This window comes from Trichechus manatus, unplaced genomic scaffold, assembly GCF_000243295.1.
Source record: "Trichechus manatus latirostris isolate Lorelei unplaced genomic scaffold, TriManLat1.0 scaffold00002, whole genome shotgun sequence".
NCBI classification, from domain to species: Eukaryota; Metazoa; Chordata; class Mammalia; order Sirenia; family Trichechidae; genus Trichechus; species Trichechus manatus.
The window spans coordinates 34,688,855-34,707,774 of NW_004443938.1; the positions used below are offsets into that span (position 1 = coordinate 34,688,855).

Consider the following 18,920-nt stretch of genomic DNA (forward strand, 5'->3'; position numbering starts at 1 on the left):
TTGAAATAGTAATGCACTGCCATATTGCTCCTGTATCAAGTGATCCCCTGGGAATAATGGGCTAAAGCTTAGGATGCTGGATCCCTTCAGGAGTCCTTTTCAGACATTAAGACATTGAAAAGTGGGATTTAGACTTGTGCTGATACGTCAGTACAAAAGATTTGTTTTTCATCTTTCCATTGGTAGGAAACAACATTGTAAATTCCATTGAAAGATACCTGTGCTGACTTCTAAAGCCAGGGCTTAATGAAAAGGCAGTGCTTTTATTTCTTTTAAATACTAAAGCAGTGGTACATGAGGGGAACCCTGAAAATAGGACTGTCTCTGAGTAGGTAATTAGCTGTGTTTTGTCTACCATGACTTCTTTCTTGAGTACAATCAGTTGTTTAATTCCTTCGGGGGTTGCAGTGTGGATAAGGGAAGGATTTAGTGTACTGTGGGGAGTTTGCTTGCTGTTGGCCCTGAGGATAATAAGATTTTTTTTTAATTTGTAGTTGTCTGGTTCATACTATTTATTTTTAGATGCTGAGATAAGCTTTCATTATTTGTGTGTGCAAATTACCCCATAGAAAGATTTCCATTTAAATCTACTTTTAAATTATTCACAGGAGATGGCAGTTGGAAAACCTTCTGTACTCTGTCCTAGAAGCTAAAGGTCCCTCTGGATTGTTTGAGTAATTCATGTGGTAATCTGATAAGGTGCACAGTTCACTGCTTTCTACCCCACTCAGGGCAGCTTTAGAACATGATGCAGTTTGGGTCAACTCTTCTCACTGCCATATATGTTTTTCTCCCCACCTCTGTCTCTGTTCATAAGCCTTCTATTTGCGTATCCCCGACCAACCAACCAAACCAGGCCCACTCACGCTAATGATACAGCACTGTTCTCCATTCATTCTAACTTCGGGATTCCGCTCTGTAATCCCTTGTGGGTTTGACAGGGTGGAGTCAGGGCAAACAAGATACACATGAAAATGAAATCCGTAGTACTTGTGAACTTTAAGGCCAAAATGCTGGTGGCCCTTGAAATGGATTCCTGCTTTTGGCTGGCATTTCACACAGATGGTGAGTAGAGGGATTCCAGGTTGAGGGGTTTGTCTAATCCTATATCCCGTCATGGTTAACAGTTTTTATTAAATCAAGAATTTTCCTTTGAGCTAAACTCCTGCTTGATGATGCTGGTATATGTTAAAACATGAAAATCTGTGTCTTTGGGAATCTCTGGGTCTAGTAAGGAAAGGACCTTCTGAATTTTTCCAATCTATGCATTTGCCTCTCAGTAGAAACACAAATAGATCTTTGCAAATTAATGGATGTTTGACTCAAATTCCCAAAGAAGACAATATCCCAGTGCCTCCTAGTTTTTATAGTTAGCTTTCTTTTAATGTATAACTTAAATTATTCTGGAAATACTGTAAAGATTTCTCATTTTTTTTGTCAGTGGTGATGGATAGTGTTCTCACTACCCTCAGTGTGAAGAACTTGATTTGAAAGAGGCAATAAATGATAAACTTGGTGTAGATCCACCTGAGGGGTCATTATCTAGAGGTCAGTCCTCCAACCATTTCAACCCTTGTGCTTCCTCCCATAAGTAAAAGGACAAGGGCGCTGGCCAGAGGCAGCTGGGGCAAAGCTATTCTAATAAAGCTGTCCTTTTCATTCTCTGAGTCCTCACTGACTCCCCCGAAACATATAATATAAGCAGGCTTGTTTATCTGATTTCCTGATTCTTGCAGCTCAGCAGTTGCAAAGTGGTAGGACGGGAGCAGTTATTGGCACATGCGATGACAGCAGAAGTTTCAGTGTGACAGCCTGACAGCGAGGGGGGAGACAGGAGATCTCTGCACAGTCAGGACTGCCGATGAAATCTGTTCAGCCTGTCTGCTTAAAGGGCTGGGGAAGAGTGTATTCTAGTGTAGATTTTCATGGGAAAAATGGTTAAATTAAAACATTTCATTACTTGAAGATGATAGCTTAATTTATTTGGAGCAACAGAATTTTTCTCTAAAAGTAGGGCTTTTCCACTGTGGGATTATTATGAAAATTAGAAATACAGTAAAACCTGCAAAAGCTGGAGCCCCATGTAGGGTGGAAACTTGTTAGACAAGGAAAACTCAGATATTTTCCACTAAAACAAATGATAGAATAGAGGTAAGACTGCACCCTGTCAAGGGCAGAAAACTTGCAAGACCCGGAAGAACCAGGTAGTCCTGTCGAGTTCTGGCTCTCACACGTTTCACTGTAATATATATATGAAGTGCATGCACAAAGTAGTCATTTACCTGATGTTGGAATGGTTAGATTTGTATGGCTGTTGGTTTGAGAGTCTAAATAATTAAAATGTGTGGTTTATCCCGTTGTTGTTGTTAGTTGCCATTGAGTTGATTCTGACCCATAGTGACCCCATGTGTCCAGAGTAGAACTGATCCACAGGGTTTTTAAGGCTGTGACCTTTCAGAAGCAGAGCGCCAGGCCTGTCTTCTGAGGTGCCTCTCTCTGGGTGGATTTTGGTTAGTGGTCGAGTACTTAACCATTTGTGCCACCTAGGGATCCACAGTTCATCCTAGGTGCTAAATAAACGTAATTTGAATGAATGAAATAGCTCTTCAAGCAGCCCACTTAGGATTTTCTAAGCTAATTGGAGTGCAAATCTAACATGGAGAGTTAACATCTAAATATTTCCCCCAAAGCCAATTTAAACCATTATATGCTGTCTTGGCTATATAGGAATCTTCATTCAGTTATAAAAGTAATTAATTAATTTGACCTTTTATATTAATGAAGATATTAATAATCAAGGTCCAATATAAGAGAAACATGGAATAATTAGTAGATGGAAAATTGGTTATTGTGCAAACGTATCCATAGGTCTTGTGATGAATGGGAACAGAGTTTCAGGAAATGTAGCATAGATGTGTACTTACTGTGAGGGTGATTCCTGAGTCTAGTCCCTGAATGGGCCAGTTACCGTTGTCCATTGCTTGGCAGTAAACAGCCCTCTAGGCGTTCCCATCAGCTCTTTCCCAGATGTGTGAAGGGACACAGGGAATCGGAGGAAAACATACCATTTACTACTTACACCAGTTTATTTATGCTATTGTATGTGAACATACTCCAAAAAAGGTGGGTTGGAAAAAGGGTTCAGCAAAACTTCTGGCGTATAAAGAATAGCACAGAGTTTATTACAGAGCTTGGATATTTGTAAATTAAAAATGCATTGGCAGGATATAGACAACAGGAGGAGAAAAATTGTACTCATTCTTTGGAGTCCATGGATCCGTGTGTCGGGAGGTCCTGTGAGCCTCTGAAATGGCAAGCAGAATTTGGGGTATTCATGTATTTTCTGGGGAGATGGTCTTTTTTTTAAATTATATTTTGTATTTTGAGATTCTCAAAAGTGTCTTTGACTCAGAACACATAGGATTTTTGCATTTGTCATTTAGCCATGGGTACTTTTTTACGTATTCATATCATTTTTTGTCCTCATAATAGTGATCAAAGTAGAGGTATCATTCCAGCTTAATAGCTGGAACACGCCCCGCATGCTAGGTGACATAGCTGACATCCCTGATAAGTGGTGAAGCTTTGAACCCAGGGTGTCTGAGATGACCTGGTCCCTGATACTGACTCTTCTGTGTGACATTGGGTATGTCACATACCTTCTGTGGGTCTGAATTTCTCCACCAGTGTATTGAGGCGTTTAAACTACATGATCTCTTGAGGACTCTTTTAGCTTTTAAACTGAGTCCATATCTGTGCCACCTGTACACTGTTCTGTAGCTACCCTCTTACTGCCAGTGCCTGTCCACTGTCGTGGTTCCCATGGAAGTATGGCCTGTCCCACGGTCCAGTACCCAGGATTCCATCCCAGGAACACTTCCCAGGAGCTGTGTTTTTTCCTTCTGCATGTGTTCTAGTCCTGGTGAGCTTGTGGAGCCTTCTGCTTAAAATTTCAGTGGACTGGAGTAGATGTATGATGCAAAATCCTGCTTATATATTTTTTAATAGAGGTTTATTTTTTATCCTATTTTAAAATTGTAATATATTTGATTCATGTGGAGTAAAGGAAAGTGAGATGGACTTAGTTCTTTACTTGTTGCTTGTTAGCCTTACTCTGAATGAACACTTTGGGGGAGGGGATGCCGACCCAGTCTCTTTAGTGAGAAGTTGCAGGGACTTTTGACACTCCTAAACTAGTTGCGGTCGAGTCAATTCCAACTCCTAGTGACCTCATGTGTGTCAGCATAGCACTGTGTTCCATAGGGCTTTGCGTGGCTGATTTTTCAGGCGTTAACTGGAGCCCTCATGGCGCAGTGGTTAAGCGCTCCACAGCTAACCAAAAGGTCAGTAGTTCAAATCTACCAGCCACTCTTTGGAAACCCTGTGGGGCACTTCTACTCTGTCCTATAGGGTCGCTATGAATCAGAATCGACTTGACAGCAACGGGTTTGACTTGATGGCAACAGGTTTTTGGTTTTGATTCAGGGTATGCCTAGAAGGGGAGGGAAAGGGCTAGAGCCTGCAGCCACTTGTTGCTGGTACAGCTCTCAGATGATAATTCTCAGTGATAGGATGAGCATTCAAAGCCATAGAGAGGAATGACCCCCAGGGACTGCCACTGGGGAAGAGGGGGAAGGTCTTCACAGGTGCAGAAATGGCATATTTTACCTTCACTGAAAGCTGGGAGTGAAGTAGTATCTGGCTCTTTGCAGGTGTATTTCCTTAGATTATATCATCCCTAAATCCGTTTATGAATACTGCATGTTTATATATCTATAAACTCTATTAAAAATCCCTGCTCAAAATCCCACTTTCAGAAATGTGGTCTGATAATTAATAATCAAGTCCCCCCCCCCCAGCCCCCCTCCGAAATCTGTATTCTGCACAGACTTGTATTTTCCTGGCTTTGCTGGAGTTCAGAAGTTTGAACTGCCACTGAAGTATTGACTGTGAGAGGCGGGGCTTTCTGTCTCCAATGAGGTGCCGGGAGCGTCGGGAAAGCCTATCGTTTTTCACAGGAGTGCCTACTCTGTAATCCAAGCAATAGCTACGCAGCCTGTTTTATTGTTTGTGGAGTCCTCCTGTGGGTCCCGAGCGCTTCGTAGACGGGAAGCAGGGCTAGCGGGCTGTTTACGATTCCGCGCTGTGCTGGGACCAGCGAAGCTGAACGCTTTGATTTCTCCCCAGTAACCTGTGTGGGTGAACTTTCAACTGGGTGCCTGGGTTGAGGCTGAATCTTTTTCTTCAGTGTGAGGAATTAACTTCCTTCTGCAGCAGACGGCTGGCTTTTTGCCCTTGGTGGGGAAAGATGCCTGGGAAAAGAGTAGGATTACCATTCTGGATGCTAGGTGCACACCAAAGAGTCGGAGTGCCTTGGTTCCGTTCTTCGCAAAGTCCTAACAAGTGTTCCTGAAATCAACACGCTGCTGCATCTTAAAAGTTGTACTTCTATTTATTTTTGTTTTGATCTTTTGTTTGTGGCAATCCCTGACCTAGAAACCAGGTACTGCAATGTGGCTAGGGTTAAAAAACAATGTTTCTTTCTTAATCCCTCCTTTACGTTTTCTTTTTAATTGGGCGACATAGAAGAAACCTTTTTGCACAGTGCTGTGCCTGACTGTCCACATTGTCTGAATAAGTGGGAAGGAGCAGGCTCGGTGAAAGGACCCAGGGACAAGTTAGAAAACCAAGCATTTTGTTTGTTGGGCTGTCCTTTGTCTACAGTTGATTTCGATGTAAATGAAGATGAAAAAGGAAGGCTCTTCAGGTTCCTTCAGACTCAAGTCAAATTCAGGCTCTCTCTCACGTGCCGTGAGCTGGATAAATTTCTCCTCCTTGTCCCGGCAGACAAAGAGGTTGTTTCGCAGCGATGGAGAGCTCTCCATTTGTGGGCAGCAGGTGGAAGCTGATGATGAAAACTGGACTTACAGAACCCAACCCAGAAAAGGTGACTCAATTTTTTTTAAAACATTTTTAAAAGTTTATTATGTTACATTCTTTGTTTGTATTGCTGATTTCAGGTCATGATTTTTGCCCCTAATTGGAGTTTCTTTTTTTCTTCTTTCTTCCTTTTTTTCCTACTGGAATTCCGTGCCATTCATTTGTTTATATGTCTAAAATAAAAATGCTCTCCCAAGTAGGTTCAGCTTGACTTTGTATCCTTCTAGGAAGGATAAAATCGCTGTTACCCTTAGCAATTTCCTTCCCCTCATCAGATCCTCACCTCCATGTAACTCGTGAGAAGTTCAATGGTAAGCCACCATCACAGAGTCTTCTGCTCTTACAAGAATGTGGGGTTAGGACTTGGAGCTCTTTACTGAAACGGGGCACTGAGAAAACTTTAGGAATCATGCATAGTCTTCCTGCATCTTTCTTCTAAGAAGACTGATGAATTGCATGAACACTTGACTTAAACAGGTGTTAGGAGGTGACACTGAGAAGAAGGAACACAGGAGGAACTTGCCCTAGATATCTTGGTCAGAGGAGTTTTGGATTTCTTTCTAGTTCCTTTTCAGACCAGTGTTGGTCTCTGTTCTCGGGATTATAGTGTTTTGCCTTCCTCAAGCTGAAGCAAAATACCAATCCTCTGGGAGAGAAGAACATATTTCAGTATTTCTTAACATACCCCTATTTTATATTGAGAATTTGAGTGCTTCCTCTTAGCTCTGTTTACTGTAGAGCCTGAATTCTTACGCTCTAAAATGGTTTCTCCATTCCAGTGCAGTGACAAAGCTCAGTAGGGGAGCACTATTTAAGGATTACAAAGGAACCTAGTCCAGACATTCCGTGTGATTGGTGATTGTGTTTCCCCCTGTTTATCACATTCTTCCCCTGCCAAGAGAAACCGTGCTAGAATCTTTCAGGGACATACTCTCCCCTCTCTTTGGGAAGCAAACCTTCTGAAATAATGTGAAAATAAGTTAAATATGTGCGCATGGGTACGTGATATATATTCCATGGACTCCTTCATGGCTAATGTATGTTAAACCACTTGTTCTTGTTTATTAAACTGTGGCAAAAGAGGGATCAGTTAATGCCCTTTGAAGATATCATTTGTTTATTATGTCAAGAAGGTGGCCAACAGTGGTCAGCTGATACTGAGTTTAAAAATATGATGAGTTTTTAGTTCAGATACTGTATAAATGTCAGGCGTAGAAAAGACATTTGTACTTTCTGGCAGGAGTTGTGTAGTTTAGTAAGTCCATGAACTTCACTTTTCTAAATCAGGAATAAGCTGTGGTTTGGGTAAATGGTTGGGTTGTAATGTTTGAAGCAAAAATGTTTGAAGGGTGGATACAGTAGTGTTGTGGTTACAAGAGGGTGTAGTTTTGATTCCTTTGGACTTTGGCAAAGGTTACTCTTTAGGGTTTGCTTTTCTTTAAATCAACTGCTGTCAAGTTTCAAGATTGTATACATATGAGCATATATATAGCTTTCCAATTTCTATTATAAATACTTTTTATTGACATTAGAAAGAGAGACTGAATTTGCATGTATTAGTTTTGTTTGAATAAAGCAAATACTATACACTTGATTTGTGAAAAATAAAGAAGTCATTGTAAGGAACTGGGGCAACTTGTAAAGGGAAGCGAGGACTTGTTTATGTAACAGTACAAAAGATTGTGCCCTTTATCACTTAATGTAATAGGAATACAGTAGCCTCATGAAGATAAATGGAGGCATAATACAGTGTGTAAATTTATATGGTCCTTAGAAAATAATTGGGTGTGAGTTTATATTATCATTTTTGACATATGGAGTTAGGGGCAATCCTAAAGCATGCCTACAGATAAAAACTCACTGCATTATATTCTGTTTTTACATGTGACTTTCAAAAGAAAATTGGCTCCCAACTTTGACATATTGTCTCTGAGGAGTGTTATAACAGTTTGTCTTTATTCCACATAATTCTTTCCTTTGGAAAAATATACTAATGACATTTGTTAACAGTTACAGATAAAGAGGAAAAATCTTTAGGAAAAATTATGCAGGACTGGAGTTTTGACTAGCAAGAATTTGCAGTCAGTGCCAAGAATATCCAATGGCCATGTTAGGGCTTGGTTGCAAATAATAAATATGCATTGGAAGACACATTGGCACTGTCTGATGGGATTCCCTAGGATCTTTTTTTAATATCTGTCTGCCCAGACCATATATGCATCCTAATCTACTTTCCTTCAAAGCCTCAAGCGATCTTACACTTGGGGGAGTGGGGGGCTTGGTTTATACCATTTTCTTAAAACCTCCTCTCCCTTCCTCCCTGCTTCCCCACATATGTACAGCTAGGGGAAGGGCAACCGTAGCTTAACATGTCAACCTCGCATTAGCAGTCCCCCCTCAGTGGGATTGCTGGCTGGCAGGGAGTCCCATTCTGCAGCCTTCTGGCTCCTTCCTTCCCATCCAGCAGCTGCTGCAAGGCCGGACTGCTGCCTGCTCACTGCCCAGTCCCCAGGGTGCCTTGCTTTGCTCAGTTTGCCCACTGAATCTCTTCTGTCAGTGTGGATAATACATTTATCAAAAAAAATTTATGTTTTTTCAATTTCTGTTTTAGAAGTTCTTTTTGTAGTAAATTTCTATGCTGGATTGCTTATCAGTTACATCAAAATATAGTTTTTAAGTGGTTACCCTTATGGTAAAGGAGCTCTAGTGGCTCAGTGGTTAAGTGCTCGGCTACTAACCAAAAGGTCTGTGGTCCGAACCCACTAGCTGCTCAGCGGGAGAAAGATTACAGCCTTAGAAACCCTATGGGGCCATTTTACTCTGTCCTATATGAGTCGAAATTGATTCAGCCACAACAGGGTTACCCTTATGGTTATTTATCGATACAAACACCCATAGCTTTATGATTTAATGTTGTCACTTATACTCAAGAAGCTAAGGATGAAATTATAGTACTTGAGATGTCTTTAGAGAAACTCTTTATAAGGTTGTTGTTGTTGTTGTTAGGTGCCGTCGAGTCGATTCTGACTCATAGCCACCCTATCTAGGTACAACAGAACGAAACACTGCCGAGTCCTGCACCATCCTCATGATTGTTATGCTTGATCCCATTGTTGCAGCCAATGTGTCATAATTGTGTTATAAGATTACATGCTACTAATGTGCATCTTTGCAAGTAGACTACTTTTCCTGAGTCTAAAAAGTAACTAGAATATACACATTGGTATGTCTGAAGACATCACAAGTAAGCACCTGTATGTTTTCTTTTGTTACACAGCGCATTATAAGTTTCAAAACTCTCTTGTGTTGACATTTGTACTCGGGAAGATAAAAATGAGTTGAGCGATAGCAATGATCAGTCCTTATATTCTTAGTGTGGTATGACCCAGTGCAATAGCAGGTGATGTTTTGGCTTAATTAGCCACAAAAATCAAGGATGTGAATCTTCTTTAGTATTAAATTCAGTGAATCAAGCTATTTAATTAGATGCCTGTACAATGAAGAAGCGGAGTGCAGTTGTGCATGAGACAATGTGCAACTTTTCATGTGGAGTTGTGAGAGCATTTATTGAAGGATTCTTACTGAGTGCCATGTGCAGGAAGGAGTTCTGGTGGCGCAGTAGCTAAAGCACTCAGCTGCTAATCAAAAGTTTGGCAGTTCAAACCCATCAGCTGCTCCGTGGGAGAAAGATGTGGCAGTCTGCTTCTGTAAAGATTATAGCCTTGGAAGCCCTACGGGCCAGTTCTACTCCGTCCAGCAGGGTAGCTATGAGTTGGAATGAACTGGACAGCAATGGGTTTTGGTACTATGTGCAGGGTACAAAGAAATACAACGCACAAGCCCTGAATTCATAGAGTTCATACTTAAATGGAGGAGTTGATAAGGCATTCAAGTGGGAATTAAAGAAGAAAATGCAAGATAATCATGGGAAAGTGTTAAATGAATGGCTTAGGTGAGAAAGTCTCATACCTGCTTTCAGGTAGTTTAGAACATTTTCATGTTTTGCGTGGTCTTCTGGCTGTTGTTAGCATTGGATTAAACTCTACTTAATGAGCACCTGCTTCTTTTCCAGCACTGTGGAGTTGTTCTCTAGGGAAACCAATGACTAGTGGTATTTATTCTGCATTTCCCCTATCTTGCTCACTTACCCTTCTCTTGTCAAATAAAGCCAAAGGAGATGGAATAATAATGGGGTGTCTTCTCTTTTAGCAGAGTGTGTTTTACTGTGTCCCCAGCTCTCCCTTCATCTGGGTAGAGCATGATTGATAATCTTAGTATTGGCAGGTTGGCAGATAGAGAGGGTAATTGACACACGCAGCCTTGTTTTAAACAATGCCTTCCTTCTCTCCTTCTGAACTTTATCGTAAATACTAGTAGCATTACTAAATTTGAATCATTTGAATTTCACTTCGTCCCCTTCTCAGGAACTATGAAATGGCTAGGGAATGGCCTTACTAGATATCAAAGATAATGAGTAATCCATAGACTAGCTAATCAATTCCTGATGTGGGAGTTGGCTCTATATTTAAAGTCATTTTACCTCCATTATCCCTCTAATAAAATATTTGCGGAAGACAGGGTCCTTGCACATAACTAAATTAGTAGTGACTTCAGATGTTGCAATGGAGAAAACTGGCATGGAAGACCACAAGCAACAAGGTCAAGGTCCTGTTTCCATGGACACAGCTGTGATTTAGTTTTGATGATAAAATCTTTAAAAATATGAGTCTTAAGAATAGTTTTTTTCATGGCATTCAGGAAGCATAAACAAAAAAAAATTGGCAGATATTGTCAAAGTAGCGCCTCAAATTTCAAATTAGATAAGTAAGTCATATATATTTTGTGGGTCACTTAATGTACATAGGAAAGATAGCTAAGTGAAGCTTATTCTGGTATGTTAGTAAGAGGACAAAAAGAATATTCTCAGTGCAATGAATGGGATGTTTTTCTTCTTGCTTCCTACTGAAGTTGACATTCTGTGAAAGAGACAAAGAGTGAGTGCCACTTAATATTTTGTCTGGTTCATTGAGACTGCCCTTCATTGACCTTTGATTGCTTTTTCTTTTAAAACTGGGATGCTGTTGTCCCACTGCCCTGGTTTTTTCTTTTGCACAAAAGTGCCGTTTTGCTAATTAAATTTATGAAGATCTATTGAAATAATATTTTGTCTAATACTCTATTTTTGAAAGTTTATGAATTTGTTTTGAGAGTTAGACTCCTATTTAGATTATTAGAAATATCTTAGAGTGAAGAAAAAAAGTTGCCTTGAAGTCAGTTCTGACTCAATGTGACCTGTGTGTGTCAGAATAGAACTCTGCTCCATAAGGTGTTCAGTGACTAGTTTTTCAGAAGTAGGTTGCCAGTCCTTTTTTGCACTGTGCCTCTAGGTGAACTTGAACTCCCAACCTTTGGTTAGCATTAACCATTTTACCACCTAGGGACTCCTAGAGTAAAGAAAGAAGTAACTTTATTATCAGGGTTCGGTTTTGGAAATGAGTAGGATGTGTTCTTTTCCACTTAAATGTCTTTACTGAATTATGAAAACCTTTTTGAAGTTGTTCTTCTTTTAAAATGATGTTAATTTTTTGTAACTTTAAAACTCTGCACATTAAATAGAATTCATTTTTATAAGTCTCTTGCGGTTATTATATTGTTGTTAGCTGTTGTTGAGTCTGCCCTGAATCATAGTGACCCCATGCACAACAGAACTAAATGCGGCCTGGTCCTGTGCCATCACCACGATGAATTGCAGATCGGACCATTGTGATCCATAGGGTTTTTATTGGCTGATTTTTAAAAAAATATTGCCAGGCCTTTCTTCCTAGTCTGTCTTAGTCTGGAAGCTCCGCTGAAACACGTTCAGCATCATAGCAACACACAAGCCTCCACTGACAGACAGGTGGTGGCTGCACATGAGGTATATCGGCCAGTGACCGAATCCAGATCTCCCACAGGAAAGGCAAGAATTCCACTACTGAACCACCACTGCCTCCACAGTTGTTATAGGATGTATTATATTCCCATGTAATTTCAGAGCTTTGTATTTAAAAAAAAAAAAAAAAAAACTATAATATTTTCTATCAAAGTAGAATTATTTTTGTTTTTTCTATCAAATGTTTCAGTTAACTCCAACTATTGTCAGTTTTGTCTCCAAATGTCTATTTCATCTGTACCCTCTTGTCTACTCTTTATCCCATCCTCATTGCTCAGGCCTTCATCAGCTCTTACTTGGACTTCTGAACAGCTTTCTCCCTCTTCTTGTCCACCTTTGGCTCCTCCTTGAGTCAACACGGTTATCAGAGTGATCTCCCTAAAATACAAACATAATTGAGTCACTCTTCTGTGACTCCCTGTTGCCTGCAGAATGAAGTCCGTATCACTTAGCATGATCTGTTGCCTCCCCTCTCCTCAGTCCTTTGGCTCCAAAGATAGCAGACAGACTCATTGCTCTTCCACAATTCCAGAGCTCTGTGCTTCCCTTTCCCTCTGCTGGTATACTCCAGTCCCGTCTGTGTGTCAAATTCCTACTTAACCTTCCAGACTCACTTCAAAACTCTGTGAAGCCTTCCCTAATCCCCGCAGGGCAGATATGATGACTCCCTTCTTTGTGTTACTTCTCTACCTTCTACATACCTCTGTAATTGCATTCATCATACTCTGGATTATACTTACTTGTTTACTTGTCTGTGCCTTGAACTAGACCGTGAACTCTTTTAGGACAGAGACCAAGTTTTATTTATCTTTTTTACCCCCAGGGCTAAGTGCTCAATAAATGGTTGCTGAATGGATGAACATAACTCATCTGGGACTTTGTTAATAGTGCTGTTTGCACATGGCAAACGTGCCAAATAAATACTTTCTGAATTTAGCTTAAAGCATGGGGGGTTGTAGGTAGGTAGCGCACTGTGTGCTTACTTTGCTGATTATAGTGATGAATGTAGTCTTACAGGTGCTCCCAGCTCTGAACTTTTTTGTATATAGTAAAAGAGAGAGTTCAGTTTGTGGAAGCATAGTTTTAATGTTAGTCTACTGTTTATTGTTGCTATGCATGTATAAAATATTTTATAAAACATTTCATCATAGCTGTTTTAATCATTAGTAAAGTTGACAGAGATGAGATGTGGAATTGGTGGTGCTGTGCCTGTTAAGGAGAGGTTATAGGGTGCTGTTGCAGTCTTTTCTTAACCAGTTTCCCTGCCATCACCCTTGCTCCCCATCAGACGAATTTCTACATGTCAGCATGAGTGATCTGATAAAACATCAAACATAAGTCAGGTCATGTAACTTCACTGCTTACAACCCTTCAGTGGTTTTCCATCTCAGACAGAATCATAGCTAACGTCTTTATAGTGTTCTATAAAGCCTCCCCCACCCTGCTCTGACCTCATCACCTGTACTTCCACCTCACTCTCCTCTGTATTCACACTAGGCTGTTTGCTGTTTCTAGAACATGCCACGCACTTTGGCCATCCCCTCTGCCTAGCACTCCCCTCTGTCCCTCGCTCTATCTCCTCTTTTAGGTTTTTGCTCAAGTCACCTCAGTGACCCTATTTAACATTGTAGCATTTATCTTCATCCTGACTTTTATCTCCATCTCTGTTTTTCTCCAAAGCACTTATGACCATCCAACATACTATATATTTTGTGTACTTATTTGGAGTATTTGTCATATTCAACTAAAATATAAGCTCCAAGAGAGCAGACAGAGATTTGTCTGTTTTGATAACTGATGTTTCCCCAACTACAAGAGCAGTGCCTGCTACATGGTAGGTGTTCAGTATATTTTAGTTGAAAAAGTGAGTAAATGAATGAATGGAAGAAAGAGCACTAGACCAGGATTAGGAAATCTGAATGTTTCACTACTGCCACTTGCTAGTTGTGTAGCCTGGGAAAAGTCACTCGATCCTTTGAGCTGTAGTTTTCATATCTGTAAAATGTAATAATATCTATATACCATATATATCAGTACTAAAATAACCCCCCAAAACCCAGTCCTGTGGAGTCGAATTCCAATTTATAGCAACTCTATAGGATAGAGTAGAACTGCCACATAGGGTTTCCAAGGCTGTAAATCTTTTTGGAAGCAGATTGCCACATCTTTCTCATGCGGAGCGGATGGTGGGTTTGAACCGCTGACATTTAGGTTAGCAGCCAAGTGCTTAAGCATGCGCAGCCAGGGTTCCTCATGTAAGTACTAGGTACAACTTATTTATTGAATAAATGAGTATATGTGAAAATGTTTTGGAGACTCTGTATCAGCCTACAAATTTTATCTGGTTTTATTTAATAATGTTGGCAATCTCTTTACTATCAATAGTCAATTTAGTAAAAATGTTTATCGTAGTATAGAATATACTATTCTATAGAATCTTCAGTATAGAAATAAGTGTTTCAGAGTACTCCTATAACCTAGCCAACTCAATTGAAGCTATCACTTCCCTTTAGCTAATCCTTCCAGGAATTTATACTTTGGTTTTTATGTCAAGTATTGAAATGATTAACATACTAAATTGAGTCATGTCTGAATCAGTTAACCAACCTACAAGTTTTAACCACTAACATTTAAAGAGCACTTACAATGGCTAGACACTGTTAGTAATACTTTATATGAATTAACTCATTTAGTATGAGTAAACTCATTAAATGTTGTCTGCCCACCAGTGCCTGGTGGTATGCTAAGCATTATAAGGTTTACAGAAAAAGTCCAAGCCACGAAATGATAGGAGATACTCCAAGGTACTGAATTCTATGGCACGAAGAAGAGGTGCTGTATGGGTTGAAGAGGGGAAGATCAGGAGAGGTTAGCGAAGTTAAGACAGAAGCTTTGTAGAGAAGGTGGATCCTGAGTTAGAACATGAAAAATGAGTCGTAGTTGATAGGCAGAGTGGGAATAAAATTGCTTAGAGATGGAATCGAGAGGCCTAGAAACTCACATTCAATGTGGTGCTTTACAGTTTCAAACAAAGTGGGCTTAGTATCTAGAAAAGGGTAAAAGTAAGCTATTTGCATATCATAAGTACCCAGTGAAAAAAGAATATTGGTTTGATAAGCAAGAAAATTTCAAATCATTATGGAGAACTGAAAACTCGGCAGAGAAACTTAGACACAGCAAGGCAGGAAACCAGGGGTAATTCCTGAAAAGGAGAGATGACATTGGAAGCACCTAGGAGTGCCTTTGGGGGTCTTGGACTTAGTAACTGTTGGTTTAAGGACAAATACTCTGCTATGAATAGGAACCAACTCGAAGGTGCCTAACAAAAACAGCATTCTGCTTTGAGGATGTTTGGGCGCATGCTTTATACCTCTCCTGGATTTGAAATTCTTTGAAGTCTAGCCTGTATCTTATCCAGTGTCTTAGACTTTGCAGATAGTAATTAAATATTTGTTGCATGAATACATGGTCAAAGCAATGTTGAAGGAAAACTGCCCTGGTAATGGTATGCAGGGTGGATTAGAGCATTAGAGACTAGAGCCAGGTCATCTAGGGTTTATAGTTGTTTTTGTTTGGTGCTGTCCAGTCGATTTTGACTCATAGCGACCCGGTATACAGCAGAATGAAACCCCGCCCAGTTCTGCGTCATACTCACAAACGTTGCTATGTTTGAGCCCGTTGTTGCAGCCACAGTGTCAGTCCATCTCTTGAGGGTCTTACTCTTTATCACAGACCCTCTACTTGACGAAGCATGATGTCCTTCTCCAGGGACTGGTCCCTCCTGATAACATGTCCAAAGTACGTGCAACGAAGTCTTACCATCCTCAGTTCTAAAAAGCATTCTGCTTGTACTTCTTCCAAGGCAGATTTGTTTGTTCTTCTGGCAGTCCATGGTATATTCAGTATTTTTTGCCAGCACCATAATTCAAAGGCATCAATTCTTCTTCAGTCTTCCTTATTCATTGTCCAGCTTTTGTGTGCATATGTGGCAATTTAAAATACCATGGACTGGGTCAGGCGCACCTTAGTCCTCAAAGTGACATCTTTGTTTTTTAACGCTTCAAAGAGGTTTTTTTTTTCTTTTTTCTTTTTTACAGCAGCAGATTTACCCAATGCAATATGTCATTTGATTTTTTTTTTTCTTGGCTGTAATTTTTTTTTTTTTAATTGTGCTTTAGGTGAAAGTTTACAGAGGAAATTGGTTTCTCATTAAACAGTTAAACATCATTTGATTTCTTGACTGCTGCTTCCATGGGCGTTGATTGTTGAGCCGAGTAAAATGAAATCCTTGACAACTGCAGTCTTTTCTTTGTTTATCATGATGTTGCTTATTGATTCAGTTGGGAGGATTTTTGTTTTCTTTATGTTGAGGTGTTATCCATACTGAAGGCTGTAGTCTTTGATCTTCATCAGTAAGTACTTCAAGTTGTCTTTGTTTTCAGCAAACAAAGTTGTATCATCTGCATATCGCAGGTTGTTAATGAGTCTTCCACCAATACTGATGCCACATTCTTCTTCATATAGTCCAGTTTCTCAGATTATTTGTTCAGCATACAGATTGAATAAGTATGGTCAGAGAATACAATCCTGACACACACCTTTCTTGATTTTAAACCACACGGTATTTCCTTGCTCTGTTCAAACAGTTGACTCTTGGTATATATACAGATTCCTCATGAGCACAATTAAGTCTCCTGGAATTCCCATTCTTCTCAATGTTATCCATAATTTGTTATGATCCACACAGTCGAATGCCTTTGCATAGCCAGTTATACACAGGTAAACATCTTTCTGGTATTCTCTGCTTTCAGCCAACAACTATTTGACATCAGCAATGATATCCCTCATTCCACACCCTCCTGAATCCAGCTTGAATTTCTGACAGTTCCTTGTCGATGTACTGCTGCAACTGTTTTTGACTTATCCTCAGCGAAATTTTACTTGCATGTGATATTAATGATATTGTTCAGTAATTTCTGCATTCTGTTGGATCACCTTTCTTTGGAATGGGCACAAATACGGATCTCTTCCAGTCAGTTGGCCTGGTAGCTGTCTTCCAGATTTCTTGGAATAGACAAGTGAGCGCTTCCAGTGTTGCATCCATTTTGTTGAAACATCTAAATTGGTATTCCATTAATTCCTGGAGCCTTGTTTTTCACCAGTGCCTTCAGTGCAGCTTGGACCTCTTCCTTTGGTACCATTGGTTCTGGATCATATGCTGCCTCCTGAAATGGTTGAACATCGACCAATTCTTTTGGGTACAGTGACTGTGTATTTGTTCCATCTGCTTTTGATATTTCTTGTGTCGTTCAATATTTTGCCCATAGAATCTTTCAGTATTGCAACTCAAGGCTCAAATTTTTTCTTCAGTTCTTCCAGCTTGAGAAATGCTGAGCATGTTCTCCTCTTTTCATCTTCTAATGTGAGGTCTTTGCACATTTCATTATAATACTTTACTTCCTCTTCTAGAATCGCTCTTCGAAATCTTCTGTTCAGTACTGTCATGGATTGAATTATGTCCCCCTAAAAATGTGTGTATCTGTTTGGCTAGGCCATGATTCCCGGTGTTGTGTGATTTTCCTATATGTTATAAATCCTGCCTCTATGATGTTAATAAAGGTGGGATGGGCGGCAGTTGTGTTAGTGAGGCTGGACTCAGTCTACAAGATTGGATTGTGTCTTGAGGCAGTCTCTTGAGATATAAAAGAGAGAAGTGAGCAGAGAAACAGGGGGACCTCATACCACCAAGAAAGCAGCGCTGGGGCCAGAGTGCGTCCTTTGGACCCGGGATACCTGTGCAGAGAAGCTCCTAGTCCAGGGGAAGATTGATGAGAAGGTTGACAAAGAGAGAAAGCCTTCCTCTGGAGCTGACGCCCTGAATTTGGACTTTTGGCCTACTTTACCATGAGGAAATAAACTTCTCTTTGTTAAAGCCATCCACTTGTGGTATATCTGTTGTAGCAGCACTAGATAACTAAGACAAGTACTTTTACTTCATCATTTCTTCCTTTCATTTTAGCTACTCTTAAGTTCAAGAGCTACTCTGTGTTTCAGAGTCTCTTCTGACATCCATTTTGGTCTTTTCTTTCTTTCCTGTCTTTTTAATGACCTTTTGCTTTCTTCACAAATGACGTGCTTGATGTCATCCCACAACTCCTGTGATCTTCGGTCATTAGTGTTGAATGCGTCAAATCTATTCTTGATATAGTCTGTAAATTAAGGTGAGATATACTCAGGGTCATACTTTGGCTCTCGTGGATTTGCTTTAACTTTCTTCAGCTTCAACTTGAACTTGGATATGAGCAATTTATGGTCTGTTCCTCAGTTGGTCCCTGGCCTTTTTCTGACTGATATTGAGCTTCTCCATTGTCTCATTCCACAGATTTAGTCGATTTGATTCCTCTGTATTCCATCTGGCGAGGTCCACATGTATAGTTGCCATTTATGTTGTTGAAAACAAAGGTGTTTGCAATGAATAAGGCATTGGTCTTGCAAAATTCTATCTAGCGTCGTTTCTGTCACCAAGGCTATATTTTCCAACTACTGATCCTTCCTCTTTGTTTCCAACTTTCACATTCCAATCATCAGTAATTATCAGTGCATCCTGATTGCATGTTTGATCAATTTCAGACCGCAGAATTTGGTAAAAATCTTCAGTTTCTTCATTTTTGGCCTTAGTGGTTGGTGCATAAATTTGAATAATAGTTGTATTAAGTGGTCTTCCTTGTAGGCATATGATTATTATCTTATCACTGACAGTGTTGTATTTCACGACAGATCTTGAAATGTTCTTTTTGACGATGAATGCAGCGCCATTCTTCTTCAATTTGTCCTTCTCGGTATAGTAGACCGTATGATTGTCCACTTCAGAATGGCCAATACGAGTCCATTTCACCTCACTAATGCCTAGGATATTGATCTTTATGCATTCCATTTCATTTTTGATGCCTTCCAATTTTCCTAGATCCATGCTTCATACAATCCATGTTCTATTTATTAATGGATGTTTGCAGCTATTTCTTCTCATTTTCAGTCATGCCAGATCAGC

General features: G+C 40.0%; 1 protein-coding gene across 1 annotated transcript in view; it reads left to right on the plus strand.

The window, feature by feature from the left end:
• The first annotated feature begins 5,745 nt into the window (after nucleotides 1-5,745).
• The window catches only part of NHSL1 (NHS like 1), a 168,929-nt gene continuing 155,754 nt past the window's right edge, over nucleotides 5,746-18,920 (plus strand). Inside the window, exon 1 of the mRNA XM_004368879.2 lies at nucleotides 5,746-5,947. Coding sequence (XP_004368936.1) covers nucleotides 5,746-5,947 — 202 coding nt within the window. The remainder of the gene's footprint in view (nucleotides 5,948-18,920) is intronic.